The 21280-nt window shown below is 41.3% G+C and overlaps 1 protein-coding gene across 1 annotated transcript in view; it reads left to right on the top strand.

The window, feature by feature from the left end:
• Positions 1-21280, top strand: part of clasp1a (cytoplasmic linker associated protein 1a) — a 179052-nt gene that overhangs the window by 97255 nt on the left and 60517 nt on the right. The window contains exons 21-26 of the mRNA XM_078403342.1: positions 678-704; positions 3086-3250; positions 5680-5787; positions 10269-10328; positions 15741-15838; positions 18831-18854. Coding sequence (XP_078259468.1) covers positions 678-704; positions 3086-3250; positions 5680-5787; positions 10269-10328; positions 15741-15838; positions 18831-18854 — 482 coding nt within the window. The remainder of the gene's footprint in view (positions 1-677; positions 705-3085; positions 3251-5679; positions 5788-10268; positions 10329-15740; positions 15839-18830; positions 18855-21280) is intronic.

Below are 21280 nucleotides of genomic sequence, written 5' to 3'. Positions count from 1 at the left end.
ACCAAGGATCTAGAATCTGTTAACAATGCTGACACCAGCTCTGAGGAGGGCAGGGTAACCCCTCACTTCCTTGGGTCAACAACCAACTATTTTGTCTTGCTGACATTATCCATTATCCAGAGGAGATAGGACAGCAAAAATGATTGTAAGACCCCTTCCATAATGGGTTTTTGGGACACATCATGGGCATGGAAAAGGGAATGATTGTGAATCTAAGTTAGAGAATTTATAAGGGCAGAAGATTTAGGGAGGATTGGCAGTGAGTTCACGGGAAATGAGCTCGATCTGAAAACAAATGGAGACGCAAGGAACTAAAGAAGTTTTTAAAATTTAAAGTGCTGGAGATTCAATGGACTATGCATCTCCGAAGAACATGGATTTGTCCTGCTCCCACCTCTCTTCTAGCTTTCTCCCCTCCACCACAGTCGGTCTGAAGAAGGATCCTGACACAAAATGTCGCCTATCCACGTTCTCCAGGGATGAGGCCTGACCAACTGAGTTACTCCAGCACTTATGTCTTTTCAAGGAAATACAATACTACTTTTAACCTAGAAATACTCCTGCGATATAATTATTCTGTGACATCTGAAAATAGTTGTGGCAACTCTTGTAGTATTTGCATTTCTTTAATCATTCTATTAAATTATACCTATCCTTTTATCTGCTTCCATGCCAAGGATCCAGATCAGCTAACCCTGCTAGCGGTAAGGCTCTTCTTCACTACAAGACTAAATTAACCTGCCGTCAAAATAAATGCTTTTTGTCATTGTAATTGGGTCATATTAACAATTAGACCAAGTGGACCAAGTGGACCCATTGGGCCCAAACCTCTCCTGCATTGGTGCAGCACCCTCTCCAATCCCCCCTCCCCCTCCACTCTCCCCCCCTCCACTCTCCCCCCCTCCACTCTCCCCCCCTCCACTCTCCCCCCCTCCACTCTCCCCCCCTCCACTCTCCCCCCCTCCACTCTCCCCCCCTCCACTCTCCCCCCCTCCACTCTCCCGCCCTCCACTCTCCCGCCCTCCACTCTCCCGCCCTCCACTCTCCCGCCCTCCACTCTCCCGCCCTCCACTCTCCCGCCCTCCACTCTCCCGCCCTCCACTCTCCCGCCCTCCACTCTCCCGCCCTCCACTCTCCCGCCCTCCACTCTCCCGCCCTCCACTCTCCCGCCCTCCCTCCTCCGCCCTCCACTCTCCCGCCCTCCACTCTCCCGCCCTCCACTCTCCCCCCCTCCACTCTCCCCCCCTCCACTCTCCCCCCCTCCACTCTCCCCCCCCACTCACCCCCCTCCACTCTCCCCCCTCCACTCTCCCCCTTCCACTCTCCCCCTTCCACTCTCCCCCTTCCACTCTCCCCCTCCACTCTCCCCCCTCCACTCTCCCCCCCCCTCCACTCTCCCCCCCTCCACTCTCCCCCCCTCCACTCTCCCCCCTCCACTCTCCCCCCCCTCCACTCTCCCCCCTCCACTCTCCCCCCCTCCACTCTCCCCCCTCCACTCTCCCCCCCTCCACTCTCCCCCCTCCACTCTCCCCCCTCCACTCTCCCCCCTCCACTCTCCCCCCTCCACTCTCCCCCCTCCACTCTCCCCCCTCCACTCTCCCCCCTCCACTCTCCCCCCCTCCACTCTCCCCCCTCCACTCTCCCCCCTCCACTCTCCCCCCTCCACTCTCCCCCCCTCCACTCTCCCCCCTCCACTCTCCCCCCTCCACTCTCCCCCCTCCACTCTCCCCCCTCCACTCTCCCCCCTCCACTCTCCCCCCTCCACTCTGCCCCCTCCACTCTCCCCCCCTCCACTCTCCCCCCCTCCACTCTCCCCCCCTCCACTCTCCCCCCTCCACTCTCCCCCCCCCACTCTCTCCCCCCCCACTCTCTCCCCCCCCCACTCTCCCCCTCCACTCTCCCCCCTCCACTCTCCACTCTCCCCCCTCCACTCTCCCCCCTCCACTCTCCCCCTCCACTCTCCCCCCCTCCACTCTCCCCCCTCCACTCCCCCCTCCACTCCCCCCTCCACTCTCCCCCCCTCCACTCTCCCCCCCTCCACTCTCCCCCCCCTCCACTCTCCCCTCCTCCACTCTCCCCTCCTCCACTCTCCCCTCCTCCACTCTCCCCTCCTCCACTCTCCCCCCTCCACTCTCCCCCCTCCACTCTCCCCCCTCCACTCTCCCCCCTCCACTCTCCCCCCTCCACTCTCCCCCCTCCACTCTCCCCCCTCCACTCTCCCCCCCTCCACTCTCCCCCCCTCCACTCTCCCCCCCTCCACTCTCCCCCCCTCCACTCTCCCCCCTCCACTCTCCCCCCTCCACTCTCCCCCCTCCACTCCCCCCCCTCCACTCTCCCCCCCTCCACTCTCCCCCCCTCCACTCTCCCCCCCTCCACTCTCCCCCCCTCCACTCTCCCCCCCTCCACTCTCCCCCCCTCCACTCTCCCCCCCTCCACTCTCCCCCCCTCCACTCTCCCCCCCCCCCCCCACTCTCCCCCCAAACTTTAAAATGTAACACCGATTTCAATGAAACTTCCATTAGCACCAGGTGACAACGGTGAGTAAGGTTGGCCTAAAATTGTTGCGCTATCGTGTACCGTTTTGGCGGTAGTTCAGGAACAAACAAACAAACGCGAGTTTTAGTATATAGCTTATAACACTTTATTCTTCAAGTAAACCACTTAATTGAAAAAAAATTCTGGCACCTTCCTGTTGGCAAAAAACACATGACATTTTGAAAATGAAATTTTTGATTCCTGTGCTTTTTAAAATATATGTGGTATTCTCATTAAATGCACAAAGTGAATATATATCCTGTCCAAAGTAAATTTATAAACATTTTGACCTTTTAATAATTAGTTGTCAGGGCTTTGCAGTGTTTTGCAGGTTATGCAATAACTAAAAGTGAATAACATGCACATTTGCCAGTTCATGTCTTTTTAAAGAAAAGTATATTTTGGGTAACAGTTTATCAAGGATTGGTTTGTTTAGCAGCTTTTGCCAATTTTGGTGCTTTGCAATTTCCTCTGATCTCAAGAAGTGCTGTAATTTGTCCATTTCCGATCCTTCTTGTTTTAACTCTCCTTTTGTTGCTTTTTATTTCAGCTGGAAGTAGATCTAGTTCACCTGGTAAGCTCCTCTGCACCTACTCCGGCATGAGCAGTGGATCTCAGAGAGTTTCAGTTGCACCACAACCATCCGAGAAGCGCAGCAAGATCCCTCGCAGTCAGGGGTGCAGCAGGGAAGCCAGTCCCAACAGATTGGGGTTAGGTAAGACAATAATCAAGATTATAATCGTGTAATTTTTGTTATGCGCCTTCTAAAATGATATATTGTCTAACCTTGTATAGGCGATTGTTCTGGTGTCAGTTCAGGATGAGAAAAGTCTTGCTGCGTTCTTCCTTTTCCCTTCCGGTGAAAATATTGCAACTTCATGAATAAGTAGGCTTCTTAAATTACAGCATTGAACGTGGATGATTTCCATTATAATTGCTAATGCAAGAATTTATAATGAAAGTATGAAGAATGTTTTGTATTCGAATTGGTATAGAATCATTGTCCCCAATTAGTTAACTCTAGTTTAGTTGTAAACTACACTTGATCTAGAATTTGTTTGCAAAATCAGGGATCAAATTGTGCACGTATATATGCAAATAACATTTTGGAGAAGAATCAATGATCTTTCTACTCTTTACATGCAAACTGGATCTCTTTTGTGCTGTATTTGCTTTTTCAGTATTTTTTAAATATGCATGCAAATAATTTTGTTGAAAAATGAATGGTATTTACCATTTTGCCTTTTTCCTTTCTGTTTCCTCTGATCATGAAATATTCATGATGAAATGTTTCAGGTCAATTATTGTTTTGATGTATGAAGTTCTGTTTAATCCAGTTGGCAGTTTTGTTGAATAAAACTATACGATATACCACAGTTATACTACTAACTAGTATATGGAACAAAAGTGACAAAGCTGATGTATTGAGAGTATAAAATCATCCAATTTGCCTTTTTTGTTTCTCTTTTTGGTTAAGAGTTCAATATTTTCCTGCTTAATGTTCCAAGTAAAATAAACATTTTCATCCCCTGCTTTCGTTCAGTGTAAGTTGTTATGGGGAATCTATAATTAATTGTTAAATTATTGAATTTCAATTTTGACAGTGCCTCGAAAGCAAGGTTATTAAAATGAGTGTTGTTGCTTTCTAAACTGCCACAGATAAAGTATGATATGAAGTAGTTTTCAATTTCCTAAGCTACAAAATACTTTTGTTACCTATTGCTGTCAAAAGAATGTGTGAAAATCAAAATTTGGTATTCCATCTGCATTATAATTTAAAATTAAATAATTTGTGGTTGGTGCAGGATGTATTTGACGTTTGTTAACTTTTTGAAAAAGGGAGGTTTCTTTCTTTTTGATCCCCACTTAGCGTAAACTCTTGTGCTCTCTCATGCATGCTCAGTCTTTGGAGGAAAATGGTGCTTTGCACTGTTTTTAAAAGTTCCATTGGTACAAGGGATTCTTCTATATCATATCATATCATATCATATACATACAGCCGGAAACAGGCCTTTTCGGCCCTCCAAGTCCGTGCCGCCCAGTGATCCCCATACATTAACACTATCCTACACCCACTAGGGACAATTTTTACATTTACCCAGCCAATTAACCTACATACCTGTACGTCTTTGGAGTGTGGGAGGAAACCGAAGATCTCGGAGAAAACCCACGTAGGTCACGGGGAGAACGTACAAACTCCTTACAGTGCAGCACCCGTAGTCAGGATCGAACCTGAGTCTCTGGCGCTGCATTCGCTGTAAAGCAGCAACTCTACCGCTGCGCCACCGTGCCGCTCTATCTTGTCAATATAACCAGCCACAGAAAGACTGACTGGTAATGTTATTTGTGGGGTCTCACACTCAACCCTAACAATAATTTATGCACATTTCTTAACAATTCACATAAGATAGGAACTGGGAATTCTGACAATTTCTTTTCACATTCAACACTAACCTCTGAGGCTGATTGCAGTAACACTACAATCGCCCGGGTGACATTTGTTAATTCAGCAGGATTGAAACTTTGTATGTTCTGGCTTACATGTCTTAATATTTTTTGACATGCAGCATACAGAGTAAAGAGCACATAAACAATTTATCCTTGCTGCTAAAAGATTACTCTTGGAATAATCATTTGCATGGACGACTTTGATTCATCGATATGTTGATAACTTTTTTAAAAACAGTGGCCAGTGAAATACAGAATTTCTTAATCCTTAATTGACCTCCATTTGCTCATGCCTACATTTGAATTTTGAATCTTATTCTGCCCATCATTTTTCCATTGATTGTCTTTAATTTTGACCTTTTGTAATACAGTTATGTTTTATTAATAAATAAACTTTCAAAATACAACAAATTACTAAGAATATATTAGTATTTGCAGCAAACAAAGGAAATAGGAATTATTACTAGTCAGTAAAACTATCCATATTCAACCACCGTTTTCTTTAGAACTGATTCTTTACACAGTTTCAGGTTGGGGGTGAGGGGGGGGGGAAGAAGGTCCGTGCCCAGCACTAACTTTAACTCGTTCGTATTTAAAAGCATCATCAGATATTGAATGCTAATAATAATCTTTCACGTAGAGTGCTGCAATAATGAACTTCACCAGACTTTTACCACTCTTCCCAACTCATGCTAGCACGGAGCAGCCGTATCCCTCGACCAAGCATGAGTCAGGGATGCAGCCGCGATACGAGCCGTGAGAGCAGTCGAGGTACAAGTCCTGTTAGGGGCTTTGCTCCACTTGGTAAGTACCAAGAGGCATAAGAATCATTGTGCCTTGCTTGCCCATTCACCTATTTAGGGTACTGCCAGGACACTATACTTTTGGAAGCTTATTATTTTCTTTACGTCTGCCCCTTTTCCCGGTTCCCTTGCATGCTGCTCCTTCTGCAAACCCAATGGCAATGCTGCTTCTGAAGAAGGGTCTCGACCCGGAAAGTCACCCATTCCTTCTCCGGAGATGCTGCCTGTCCCGCTGAGATACTCCAGCTTTTTGTGTCTGCTTCTTTACAGTACTCCAGATCATTTGGATTAGTTTGCTGCATAGTTAAGTGCTTGAATTATATCCATAGTCTCCAATAATTTTAATCTATGATTAATGTTCTTGCAGTACTAAACCCATGGAAGTAGAATTCTTATTTTAATTGAATTATAATTTGCTAGAATTTCACTGATCATTATGTGAGATGGCGCTAATAATAGTTGTTGAATCATCCTATATTATTCATTGGAAAGTGTAAAAATTATTATTTAGTGCAGAAAATTAATTTGTGGTATTGGTATGGATCACTTCATCACCCTTCAGGGTTGTGTTAGGAAATTGGGAAGTTAAAACAAATCTGACTGGTGATCAACTTCCAATGGTTGGTGATAATGTTAGTTTTTTAACGTAATCAAATTCTGGTAACATTTAAGAAATGAAAATATTGATGATTTTTTCATCACTACAGATCAAGGCAAATATAAAACAACAACATTTCAATGTAGATTTAGTGTTTCTCGTGGATTTGTGTCATTTTCTATGTTTTATGAGGTAAGATTTTGGATTTCTTCAGTGTGCAGTCAAACATGGTTATATTCCATGTTATTATGTAAATATTAGGATCAAGTAAGGAGGAAATGTAAAATGATGGGTTGAAAGAAACCAAATTAAACTCCATTCAACATTTAAGAAATTAAACACTAACTTAATTTCCTTGCAACTTCTAAACATGTAGACGAGAGGACTAAAATTACTAGATAGTAGTTTGTATAAAATGCTGTAGATTGGAAAGTGTATGCTAGTCAGATATATTCGTGAAGATTCTGTTCTTTGATGTCACTGAACATTTAAATCTTCAAATGTTAACAATTTAATATAAAAAAGAAAATGATAATATGATTTTGTGATTTATAAATCATCTTGAGGTAAGGGTAAAACCTGGAAGGTACCGAATGAACTCTGGGTGTTCTGATCAGTATTTAGCTTGTCTATGAACTAAAACACAAGGGAAATGTCGTTTGTGGTCTTACTTAGTTATTATATTTTTGTTTAGTTTAGAGATACAGTGCAGAAACAGGCCCTTCAGCCCACCGAGTCTGCACCGACCAGTGATCCCCGCACACTTACACTATCCTACACACACTAGTGTCAACCTACACTTATACCAAGCCAATTAACCTACAAACCTGTAAGTCTTTGGAGAGTGGGAGGAAACCGAAGATCTCGGCGAAAACCCACGTGGTCACGGGAAGAACGTACAAACTCCATACTGACAGCACCCCTAGTCGGGATCGAACCTGGGTCTCCAGCGCTGTAAGGTAGTAACTCTACCGCTGCACCACCGTGCCGCCCAAACAAAAGAACAAGCTTCTATTTTTATGTTGCCTTTATATAATACTTTAATGATTCCAAACAGAGATTCAGAACAGTTATTTGTTTAACTGACACCTGTCAAGTTCAATATGTACCAATAACAGATTTCCTCCTGTAGTTGAGTACATGGAACTACTGTCCAAATCTTCTGCTTGGATCACTCCAATGGAGGTCCAGTGCTCTCCAGGGTAGGTCTTAAGATCTATAGTGGTCCCCTATATTGTCTGCCATATTGCAATCATGAGGCATGCCAACCATGTTGTGGGCAGCTATGGAGCAGGAAGAGGGAGAGTGGAAGTAATTTGGAGAGTCATTTTGTCCGTGATCAATTCTTTAGAAAATGTTAGCATAAACAGAATTCCATTTCCCCATTCTTCAATTTCTTGACCATCCTTGAGTCTGCTTGTCCACAAAAGTCAGTGTTTCAGACCACATGTATAAATCAATAGTAACAATACAACTATTAATTTCAATTAAGAAAACAGTATAGGTTGGGCATATTTAGCAGGTTAGGCAGCATCTGCGGAAAGAGAGTTAACATTCCAGATTGAAGATCTTTTGTCAAAACGGGGAAAGAAAAAACAATGCAGTCATAATTATATTGTTGCTTCCAGCATTAGTACAGAACTCAAAAAATGTCATTACTTTTAAGGCGCTGTTCTCAAATCAAACATCACTTTCTTCAACATGAGTGACTTTCTCAAGATCAAAGGAAACTGGCGTGGCTCAAGATATATCTTGTGACATTGGATATTTAGAAGAGTTTTGTTTCAGTCCCAGGCAGGGACTGCTCCCCTCAACTCTTCCTCATAGTACATCAATGCTGTTTCCTGCACTCATAAAGAAATGAAATGTCACTACTTTGCTACAACTTTCCATCCTTGGGTAGGGGGGACCAGAGCTTGTACACCATATTTCAGATATACCTCACCAGTACTCTGTGGATCTTGGAACAAGATACCTATATGGGTTTTTTTGTCCTCTTGCAGTGAAGCCCAGTGTACCATTTGCTGTGTATACCTGCATGTTAATTATCAATGATTGTTGTACAAGAATACCGAGCCTGTCCAGCAGGTCTCAGCCTAAAAAGCACATCTTCAGATTGTAGCTGGGAATGAATGTTAGCAAACTGGTTGCTGACGTGGACATCAACAAGGGCATGAGGGAAATTTAATTTGATTAACCTGACAGTGGGCAGCAAATTTGTGGACCATGGAGTACTTGCCATTTTCTTGGGCTGTGTTCTCCAACCCTAAAGGGTAGATGATGAATTTATGTGACCCATTATAAACCCCTCTGAAAACTGGTGCTTGGAGCCATGATCATGATGGAGAGAGTTGCCAAGTTGAGCTTTTACTTAGGTCCCCATACATTTTCTAAGATTCTGCTTGAGTAGAGAGATCTGTCATCCACTGGCGAGACATCGCAAAATTGTTGTAAGGCTTCATGCTCCGTGGAAAGTCTTTTCAGGTGATAAAACTTGTAAATGAGATGAACATCCCATTAAACACATAGTAAAAGCAAATAAACAACATTTTAGGAGCTTTTCTGCCAGTTTAAATTATAGGTAGAGAAAACAAAACTTGAGATTACTGTGACATACTAATTTCTACAGCATGCACATGATCCATATCCCTCCACAACCTGCATATTCATGTGCCTATCTAAAAGCTTAAATGCCACTGTTATAATCTGCTTCCACCACCACACCTGGCAAACCGTTCTAAGCATCTACCACCACTCTGTGTAAACACAAACTTGTCCTGGATATCTCTAAACTTTCCCACTCTCACCTTTGAAGCTGTACCCTCTAGTATTTGACATTCCAACCCGGGGAGTAAAGGTTCTAACTGCCTACCTTATCAATGCCTCTCATAATTTAATATAATCTTCCCTCAACCTTTGATACTCCAGAGAAAACAGTGCAAATTTGTCTAACCTCTCCTTGTAGCTGATGCCTTCTCATCAGGCGGCATGCTGGCAAACTTCTTCTGCATTCTCTCCAAAGCTTCCACAACCTTCCGGTTATGAGGTAACCAGAACTGCACACAATACTCCAATACTGCACTTTGTATTTAAGTACTAATTTATAAAATTGTGTCTTATTTTAAAAGTTTTTTTGAGATGCACACGTAGACCTTGTGAATAATTCTATTTTGGCATCACAAATGTAAATGTTTAGTTGTTTCCTTTCAAATTTTTGACGATTGCTGTTCTTTTACAAAGAAGGGTACGAAAAATGTCTGGCTCCAAACCAGTTGACCCTTATGATATGTATGTTTTTCAGTTACTTCATGAGAGTTTGTCGTCTGCAAATGGGATTGATTTTTTGCTTTGTTTTGTTTAAATGCCTGTACTGAGTTTGAATTGTATGTATGGACCAATGTTCCTCGATTTGGGATTAGTTATGATTTTTGAGGTTAGAGCATTGTTTGCACTTTATTCTACTTCTGTGCTTGTATTTCCCACTTGAACATGTCAGTTATTCAGCTTCATTATGCACCTTGGGCTAAATGTGCTCAAGACATTTTAACCTCATTTCATTGAAGTGTATGTTGCATTTGAAGCATGCGAGACTTTTGCTTGAGATATATTTGTAATCAAGCAATTCATTTCCTGACGGCATGGTTCGCCCTGCACATTTGTTAAATATACTTGGCCTGAAAGTTGCACATTTATTTGAGATCCACTTGACATTTTTCTTTATTAAAAGCAACAATGCGAGCAGCAGACATGCTTGCACCACCTTGGTTGGATTCTTTTTAACAAGAAAACTGAATTGTTTTGAACTCAATGCCAAATAAGATGGGCTCCTGTGGTTATGTGGAAAATTTGTTAACTCCAGGGTGTTGCCCTTCATTTCCTTCCAGCCTCACGTCGACACTCGAGGTCCACCAGTGCACTCTCCACTGCTGATGTTGGCCACCCAGGTGAACAAGTGCTATTTGCATGCTTGTTCTAATTTTCTCATTTTTTTTAATGTACATTGGTCATTGGGTTTTTCTAACTGCAGCTAATTTTCTTTTGAAGATTATCATTTTTAGTTGCACACCTTCTCGGAAGCAATCATAATTGTCATATTTATTAGAGTACAAGGACTTTTGGAGAAATGTGATCTCATTCATGCACATAACAGGAATCCCCTATTAAAAATAAATATTTCAATACTTCAGATGATGTGCAAACTGAAATAAGTTCTTGAACTCTATGGGAAAAGGTAACAATTATGGTTGCCCAGTACAACACTTCAGTTGAGTTTTTATTTTGTCATTGTGTGTGCATAGTTATCACTTTTTCAGTTACACCATTAATGTCTGGTGAATTGTGTCATTGCTAATTGTACTCTGGTTGCATTACTAATTTATGTTCTCATTTTGTATTGTATTAACTTTAATGTTTCCTGATTGACTGTTTAATTTACAGGCAAGTACCAGTTGTTGATATCTATTCGTATGTCAGACCACTGGATTATAAAGGGATCCAGTTAATTTAAAGTGGTGAGAGGTGGCGAGCAAAGTATCTGCTATAGATAAATCCTGTTTATCTGATTTGCCAAAGCCAAAACAAAATTGTTAATAGTCATGATGTGCATAGTAGTAAAACTCTTACGGCGGGCCTCCGGCGGCCTTCACCACGCTGCGCTGCCACGGCCGCCACCCCTCGTACAACGTGGGCAGGCAGGGCCAGGGCCAGGACGACCCTGGCTCCCGGGGGTCGCTCGGCCGGGTTGGAGGCGACTGGAGGCCGGGTCTCCCGAGCCGGGACAGAAGCCTCGCCGGCGCCCCGGGGAGACTCGAGCTGGCCGCCTGGGGCCCGTACCCGGGGCCTGAGGAGCAGCGGCGGATGGCGCTCCCCGCCCGTGGGGCTGCAGACCACCGCCCGGAGAGAACCGCCCCGGTCTCGACCGTTCCCCCAAGCCTTGGGATCAGCTGCAGGACTATCCCCGCCCCCACGATGTCTCCACTATGTTGTGTGTATGCCACAAGTACAGTCGGCAAGTCGTTGGTTCCAGCGGCTTAGGGCTTGTCTACCTAGCATGTGAAGCCTGGGTTCGGCGGATTGCGCGAAGGAAACCACCAGAAGGTTCAACGAGCAGAAAGACGATCCCAACAAAGCGTCGTGGAGAGCAAACAGGGCGGAGTGAGATACGTAGGACACTTCAGACCATCCACTACATCCTGACCTGACCCCAGCCGTCTCGACTATGTCTTGCTGCTGGAACCCGACAGGCCAGGACGAGAGAGTGAGGCCGACGATCTGCTCAACTCCCCCTCACTTAAATCCAAGTTAAGCGCAAGTCATGACTTCAACCTCGGCCAGCGTACCGTGGCTGGCGGGGATCCCAATCAGTGGTCGAAATAATAAGATTGAAAGTGAAGTCATGGTCATCTTCGAACCCGAAGGACCAACAACAACAACAACAACAACAACAACAGCACAACTTGTCCAGAACCAAATGCAAGTGTGGCTGGCTTTGGTCATTGTGAAATTAATGATAATTATTTGTTCATGAATGTTTAGTCTGTAAATGGGTTTATCTAGTTCACTTGTATTCATTGAAGTTCATGGGGATACTGACCCAATGACAATGGTGGTGGGGGGTTGCTTTGTAGGCATGTGTTGTTCCTCCACCACCTTCTGTTTAGTCTATTTTGTACCTCACTGCCTGGAAATTACAGAACAGAAGTTGGAGATGCACTGAAGGTCGGATGTCAGCCCTATTTTTCCAAAATACACCTTATTGCAATGTTTTTCATTGCAGCCCTCCTCAAAAAGAAACACACCATTATCCACCCTCTGGTAGACACAAAATGCTGGAGTAACTCAGTGGGTCAGGCAGCATCTCGGGAGAGAAGGAATGGATGATGTTTCCGATCGAGACCTTTCTTCCCACTGATGTCAGGGGAGGGGGCGGGACAAAGATAGGATGTAATCGGAGACAGGAAGACTAGTGGGAGAACTGGGAAGGGGGAGGGGATAGAGAGGGAAAGCAGGGACTATCTGAAGTTGGAGAAGTTAATGTTCATACTGCTGGGGTGTAAACTACCCAAGCGAAATATGAGGTGCTGTTCCTTCAATTTGCGCTGGGCCTCACACTGACAATGGAGGAGGCCCAGGTCAGATTGGGAATGGGAGGGGGAGTTGAAGTGCTGAGCCACCAAGAGATCAGATTGGTTAAGATGGACTGAGCGGGGGTGTTCAGTGAAACGATCGCCAAGCCTGCGCTTGGTCTCACTGATGTCGAGAAGTTGACACCTAGAACAGCGGATACAGGAAATGAGGTTGGAGGAGGTGCAGGTGAACCTCTGCCTCACCTGGAAAGACTGTTTGGGTCCTTGGATGGAGTCGAGGGTGGAGGTAAAGGGACAGGTGTTGCATCTCCTGCGGTTGCAGGAAAGTACCTGGGGATGGTTTGGATGGGAAGGGACAAGTGGACCAGGGCGTTTTGGAAGGAACGGTCTCTGCGGAAATCAGAAAGGAGTGGAGATGGGAAGATGTGGCCAGTAGTGTTGATCGTACCTTTTCCTACACATTATCCACCCTCTGGTCTTGTGACACCTCACCTGTGTTGAAAGATAGTTTACATATCTCAGTCAGGATTCCTCCAATTTTTTCACTAGCTTCCCACAATGTCCTTGGACATATCGGATCAGGCCTGGGAGATTTATCTACCATCATGCGTCTTAGGATGTTCAGCATCTTCTTGACTGTAATACCGATTGTCTGTCTACAAGACTTCCCCATTAACTTTCCCCAAGTTCACTAGTCGTCTTGTTTTTCTTCACGGTAAAAACTGAGGGGAAATATTCGTTGTCAACCTAGCCCATCTCCTGCAGCTCCATAATCGATGACCAATTTGCTTTTTTGAGGGGCCCTAAGCTCTCTCGTCACCCTTTCCCCTAACATATATGCTTCAGCCTCTTTGGATTACTTTATAATCCATTTCAATTGCTTTTACATTTCTTGAATATCAGAAAGATTTGAAATAGTGAAGGATGCCTTTGATAGCAGTGAGCTGTCAAGATGTTGCCTCAAGTTCTGTTGCCAATCATTGTCTGCTTTGCTCCATGCAAAGACGGCACCCTTTACATGATGTTCCAGCAGGTAAATGCACCTAAAAGATCAATCTGCTTAATGTTGGCAAAATCCAGTCTGGCGACTTGTCAAAATCAGGATTGCCTGTATACCAAAGTAGAAATTAAATTTATATTATTGTTTAACCTGCAAATTAGGTTCAGGCAATATTTGGTCATTATAAAATTTTGTTTGTCACTACTGTATTGTTTCCTAACTGGCTCAATTCATCAATTTAGTGATCAAATTGTCATTGCACAACTTCACAGTTGCATTTGACCTCATCAGTCGGCAAAAAACAAGATGAAAATTGGGTGGCTACATTAATGAATACCTAACTCTAATAACACCAGGAGATACACCAAAGCAATAGGTTGAATACCTACCCAACATGTCTAATTTCATCAATAGGAAGTTAGGCACAGTAGTCAGTTAACCAGTATATTGCTGTGATTTTTATTTTAAATAGGAAATTTAATATGTTTTTAGTTCTATTAAACATACATTATATATTTGTGCACAATTGCTCAATTGCTTACTTCCCTTCTGTAACATCCAGTTTCACCCATCACCTTTTGTATTGATTTTTCGTTGGCTGAATTAGTGGGCTGAATCTCTTGGGGAATGATGGGGCTTCTGGTTCTGAATGGAACTTCTGATATTTAGCCTTTAAGTCATCGCAAATCAAGGTAATCATTTATATATGTTCAACTGGAAATTCTGAACTTGCTGATTGGCACTACTGTCAGTAATCTCCATTGCAAACTGTACAGTTCAAGCCTGCTTAGATTTCCCATCATTTATAAGGGAGTATTACTTTGTGAATACTGTTCGTACCAAACAAAAGCTAAGTTTAATATTATTCATAAGTGTTCTAAGCATGTTACCCATTTTTAAAATTGTCTGTTTTTAATTTGGGATGTTTTGTGAGTATGTGCTTACTCTATCCACCTATGGGAGCTTCACCGCCACATGGGCTAATACTTCTGAAGTCCTATCCTTGATAGAGTTCAACCATTAATTCCCACTTACATAGATTGTTTATTATATTGGGCTTTAAAAAAAATGGAATATCTTCCAACATTAGTAATTCAGTCAAAGTATTTGAAGAGCAGCAGCTTTATTGGAATTTCTTCCACTTTTTCGATTTATCATGAAACTAAAACGGAGACGAAGGATAGGTTTCCATGCAACCAAGTCTGCAGCTAGAGGCATCAGTTGGTGTATCAGTTACTCAGCCTCTGTTTTCTGGATAAACTGGCTTAATCCACCTTTCTTGAAGCTGAAATTATTTCATTAATTGTATTTATTTGCGAATAGGAGCTTTTGTTGATATTGAAAATAAAATATTGATTATGCAGGTGTATCACTGAAAATGGTGATTTTAACATTTCTAATGCTTTGAATAGCTAGGGCATGGGCTTTTAAAAAGGCACCTTTTCAAGGTGATGGGAGAAAGATTTAATAGAAACCTGAGGGATTTTTTTTTACACAAAAGGTAGTAGGCACATGGAATGAGCTGCCGAAGGAGGTAGTTAAGGCAGGTACTATCATGTTAAAGAGACAGGTATGTGGGTAGGATAGGTTTAGAGGGTTATGGGCCAAGTGCGGGTAGGTGGGACGAGTATGGAATGGCATATTCGTTGGCATGGGCAAGTTAGGCTGAAGGACTAACTGGGCTGTTTCCACGCTGTATGATCACATTAAGTTTAAAATTAGTTGCTCAGCTTGAAACAATAATGGCATGATATATATTAAAAAATTGTTTTTACTTGAAGAGTAACTTCATGTAAATCGAAGTTTGGTCACAAGAAACAAGTTTCACCATTCTAGTTCAATGTGGATGTAGTTTTGTAAATATAATTAAGCCAATTGATATGCAATTGAATATGAAAACTAAAAAAAGTAAACTGTTTTGCATACTGGAAATCTGATAAAAGTGGAATATGTTGGAAATGCCCAGCAGATTAGTATGTAACAGGAGAAGAGAGATTAATTTTATTTGAGAGATTAATTTTATTTATAGACCTAGGTGCACAATAATTATTCAAACCAAAATATTTTTCTCCTCTTAATACTTTCACTTTCATTAATTCCCACTTTCCAAGGAAAGGGTTGCTGGCCTGTTAGTTGCGTTTTATGTGGTACAATATTACATGTATGGAGGAAAAGGTTTCTTACTGCTTTTGTTGGCATGAACAGGTGCCATTCGAATTAACAGACTTTCTAAAGTGTTTATATTAACTTCATATTTTTGTCTGTAATAGATCGATATGGGCTTGGACAGGCAGGGCGGTTACCTGCCACTGCAATGAGAGTACTAAATACAAGCACAGAAGTGGAAGCTGCAGTTGCAGATGCCTTGGTAATAACTCTTTTCAATAGTGGGCTACAAGCTAAAATGAATATGAAGTCATGAGAATTGTACATATGGCAAGCAGTTATAAAAATGCTCCACCTTGGTGCTTAGCTTTATTACCCATCATTCCAATATATTTGCATAAAGTTATTGTGACATACTTTTAGTTATTTGTACATTATTGTGTGCTGTAACTTGTCTGTTTATTTAACAATTTTGAATATTGTGCATGTTGATGCACACAGCCTCACATTTCAGTTAATTATTAATTTCCATGTGGACATACCCCCTACAGAAAACCCAAGGTTGCCACCATTGGAGTTTTGCCTTAATATCGGAAATGGGAAGAGGTGCTGGCACAAGCCTGCTCCCACATTCAATGGCTTGTTGGTGATCAGACCCTGTGCCTCAACTCTACATTCCTGTCCAATTCTCTTGATAACTGAATCATAATCTAAAAACCTATTTCAATATTGAATATAATGATTCAAATCTGCAACTCTGAATGAAGAATTCTAAAGATCCTCAACCCTCTCAGAGTAAATTACTCCTCATCTTGGTTTTAAATTGCCATTCTATTAACATAAGATTATGCCCCCTACTCCTGGATCCCCACCAGGCCTTAGTACCTACCCATTAGGTCCTTCAGTACTTCAATGAAAATATAGGCACATTATAGGCAGTCTCCTCCTAAAACATTCCAGCCCTCCAAAAGAATCAATCCATTGCATTACCAAAGAGGTAATTATATTCTATGTTATATTAACTTTATCCAATTCTGTCCATGCTGATATGTTGGTCTTAACCTCTGAGAACTGATCATGTGCAATTACCATTTACGTGGCAACTTATCAAGTGCCTTTCATCATCAAAACCTTGCATTGATATGTTAAAAACACTTTCACCAAACCATGTTGATTGCCTAATCATCTTGTTACTCTATTGGCACTTCTTTAGCAATGATTTCCAGTAATCGTCTCATGTAAAAAAGGAGTAGGAGTAAACCATTTGGCCCAAACCCACACTATTGTTCATCAAGATTAAGGCTGATCATTTTCCTGAATACCATTTACTTGCATTCCCTATTTATTTTAATATCCAAATATCTATTGATCTCTATTTTTAATAAACCCACTAACTGACCGCCAGAACCATCCAAATTCCAAAGATTCACTGTGAAATAAAAATTATTTTCCTCTCAATCCTAAATGGCCTATCCGAGACAGTGATTGCTGGTTTTAAACTCTTCAGGCAGTCAAGCCATGAAGGAATTTTGACTGCCTCGATAAGATGTCCTATTCTCAAAATGGTAGAAAATACAGGCCTCGTCTACTCAATGTCTTCTCGTACAGCAAATCAGTCCAGTGAATCTTTATTTGTTTGCATGCTATTCAGTCATAGAAAAAAACTACACATGATTATAATTAGCCGTTCACAGATAACGAATAAGGGGTACAACATTGAGTGCAAGATAAAGTCTGATTAATAATAGTTCAAAGATCTCCAATGAGGTCGATGAGAAGTCAGGGCTACACTCTAGCTGATGAGGGTCGTTCAATTGCCTGATAACAGCTGGGAAGAAACTATCCCTGAATCTGGAGGTATGCATTTTCGTGCTTCGGTACCTTTTGCCTGATGGGAGAGAGAGGAGAAGAGATGAGGGAGTAACTGGGATGACACTGGTCCTTTGGAATTGCAGAAAGCAATCTATACATTTCTGCACCCACTTCTTTTGGAACCCGTAGGATGTAGACCATCAGATCCATTGCACGGGGCAATTAGCAAAAGAGTCAAACTGATTGGTTAAACAATTAATCCAATCAGTTTAATTGATTAATCCAATCCATTAATCCAATCAGTTTGATCCAATCAGTTTGACTCTTTTGCTAATTATGCATACTGTTTTGAGTTCTTCACTATTATTCATCCTTTGTTTACCGCTGTTTAATATATTTTAGTTCCATCTATTGTTAAACCCTGCTATCTCATTTTCCTGTTGTTACTTTTCCTGTCCCAGTTTCTTAACAGAAATCTTTGCTTTTCCTTTAATTTATTTGCCAGACTTTTTATAATCAGATTTCATATTTTCTACTACTTTACTTTTTTTTTTGCCGAATCTTTGTTAGTTACGAAAATTCTTCCAATCCTGAAGCTGATCTATTGTTCTTTGCAACTGGCTAACTTTTGATTTGCAGAGCAAATTATCGCTACCTCACTACATATCCTTTATTTTATTCTTTGTTTTTCAGCAATTTTTTTTTTTATAGGTTGCATATTCTTGTAATTTTAAAATCTTTTCCTGCACGAGATATCCGATGTCAATAAAAAGCAAATTCCTATTATTTGAAGGCAATAGTTATCTTTCTGATATACCAACTAACTAATGGCATGCGGGAGACTTTAATTTCCTGTTTTGTGTGCTTTTTCGTTCCTTTCCCCACTTTGGCCCTCTTGTCTTGCTCTCTATTTCTATCCCTTTTCTCCTTCTCCCCTTGCTTACCTCTTCCTTCCATATTGTAATGGGATCTCCAGGGCAGCGAGGGACACCTTAGGTATATAATAAACTGCTGGTAAGTTGCTCTCCCTTTCCCGTAAACAATACTGCTATCAAAATGATTTCTAATGTTATTCACTAATTTTAAGTCACATTTGTACATTTGTTTAGAATGTCATTAATTGCTCAGGCAAGTGACTTAAGAATAAATTCTGCTAACCTATACAATGAACAACCAATGTTGGCCATTTCTTACAATACTTGTGTTTTACATTGGCATGGGATCTGCGTTTTGGTATTCCCCTCTCCCATTTGTTTAACCTGTGATCTTAAAATTCATTCTGAAAATAAGTATCTCAATCATCTCTTTAAATGTCTTGTCTTTTTTCTGTTTAATTTGCTTTAATGTATTCATCATTTTTCTGCTGTACAATTATTCAATAATTCTCCTTTTGACATGATTCTTTCTACTTTCTTCCCTGAAAATTGTTTTGCTGCAATCAGCTGTTAGGAGACTCCAGGAGTAAGGTAGTAGTGCTTTTTAACCTGTTTTCTTCATTAGTCATTCTGTTATACTTTTGTTGTTTTGATCCTTGTTCCAGGGTGTTTGAATACATACAGTAACAGATCAGAGGTGAATTGTGTTCACAATTGTGGATGTCTGATTTTTTATTTTGCTGTACAAATTTGCTTGCTACCATATAAGGGAACACGAGCCTCAGTGGAGAGGTATTCAGGAACTTTATGTGGATATGCAGTGACAGTTGTAGTTCAAAGATGAGTAGATCCTTATCATTCAGTAATAATTAGTGATTTAAGAAAGTGGGGATTAGAATGAATGACCTTTTATTTTCCACCTCTGGGGTCTTTTTAGTTGGAATGAGACAAATGGGATACTTATTTGGTTCTTGAGGCCTAATTGGACATTAGATTAGCTGATCTCAATTCTGTTCTGGTGAAATAAAATAGACCCAGAAAATTCTTCAAGTGCATGAACCAAGTCTGTTAGAACAAAAATGTGAATGTGTCTAATGTGGACTACTTCTGCAAAAGTCATTTGAATTGGAGTTACAGCTGAATTATCACCTGTTTCCTTCACAATCACCTGTTATGTATTTTCTATTTCTGATTAAAATATGCAGCATCTATTTTGGTTACAGGCAGGTTATCCCTATTTACTTTCCTGCACTAAGATTTCCATCCATCAAGAAAAAAAAAGAAATTTAAAAACAAGAAAAGAAACTCCACACTTATTTTCATCTCTCAGGATCTGTTGTTTTATGTATTACAACATGCTTTTGATTATTCTTAATAACATATGATGGTCACCAATAACAATTGAATTAATTCTGTGCACAAGAAAGAAAGCAATGGTTAAGTTAGTGAATAGGAAATCAGCAGAGGCATTTTTGTGGGAAGAACATAACAATAGAATGGTGAGAACATTTTAAATATCAATCTTTTTCTCATGAATTCAATGAGCTTGAAAATTTTTAAGTCTTCAAGCAATTGTAAAGTACATAGTAAATTGATCTTTAATTTGGAGCAATTGCATTGAAAAATTAAGACTTGCTGATATCATGCAAGACTTCAATGAGATCAGATCAAGAAAACTGGGAGAGACACAAAGCTGGAGTAACTCAGTGGGACAGCATCCCTGGAGAGAAGGAATGGGCGACGTTTCGGGTCGAGACCTTTTTCAGACGACCCTTCTCATTCCTTCTCTCCAGAGATGCTGCCTACCCTGCTGAGTTACTCCAGCTTTTTGTCTATCTTCAGTTTAAACCAGCATCTGTAGTTCCTTCCTACACATCGGGAAAACTGGGTGCAGCTTGGTGTCTGTACCCAAAGGAGTACATCCTTGCCTTATTTTTGATGTAATATCAATTCACAGATTCATACTTGGAGTGAGGGTTATTCAGTGAGATGGCTGAAGATTCCAGGGTTATTAGGTGCTGTGGTCTCAGAGTGGTCAGTTCTTGAGAGTTGAGTTGAAAAATTTCTTCCCTGAAAAGACTAAACCTTAGAATTTTCTACAAAAGAGATTATGGATGTTCAGCCATTGATTATGTTCAAGATTTGGGTCGGCAGAAATTAAATTTCACTGAATTGTTTGTCTGATTTTTGAGGACAGCCCCCTGATCCACTGAATGTTAAGGCTGTTTGGGATATGGTGAGCTTTAATAAAATTTCACTTACCACTCTCAGAGGTCTCTTGCAGTTTTAGGATTTATGCTTCATTAGGTTGGTTGATGTGAATCATTACAGGTAGGATTAAAGCCTTTTAAGTTTCTCTTTCTGTGAACAATGCAAATTACAGCGAAGGGTAATTCAATATTTTTGCAATTAAAAAAACAGGCGAACATGAACAAAGTAAAGGAGTCTAGAATGAAGGTGCTTAGATACAAGATTGTGCACAAGAGATTTAGAATAAAAATGCAAACCTACCTGCCATTTTCCTGGACCACCCTACAATTGCAACCCCCAGCCCAATATTCTTGAATGTTAATTCTAATGAATTATTGGCATTTCCAAACAATTGAATACTGGATTTTCAGATTTTCAGTGCACAGATTTGTACGGTGTTGACATTCACTTGCAGGATTAGTAGATTGAAGTAGAAATTGTTTGCATTCAAAATTAGATGAAGTCGGTTGTCGAAAAGATAAGGTAAGATAGATAAATATGGTAATAACTAATTGCTCACGTTGAGGTCAAAGCTAACAGATTATTGAGTTTGTTTTCATGATGTGACCTGGGCATTTCCTCATTATGGTTTATATGCTGAATTTGTCATTCCACAAATGTATGATACATGAGCAGAAAGGACAGTGATTATGACAAGGAACCTATTGAAACATTATCCCAACTAGATTTCACCAACTTTCCAAAGATTCTCTGACTACTCATAAAAAAATGTTCTGATCAAACATCAGGAATATTTTTGGATATTA

This window comes from Rhinoraja longicauda, chromosome 8 (assembly GCF_053455715.1).
Source record: "Rhinoraja longicauda isolate Sanriku21f chromosome 8, sRhiLon1.1, whole genome shotgun sequence".
Classification (NCBI taxonomy): Eukaryota; Metazoa; Chordata; class Chondrichthyes; order Rajiformes; family Arhynchobatidae; genus Rhinoraja; species Rhinoraja longicauda.
Note: the sequence above shows the minus strand (reverse complement) of the source record. Positions and strands in the feature narration are given on the sequence as shown.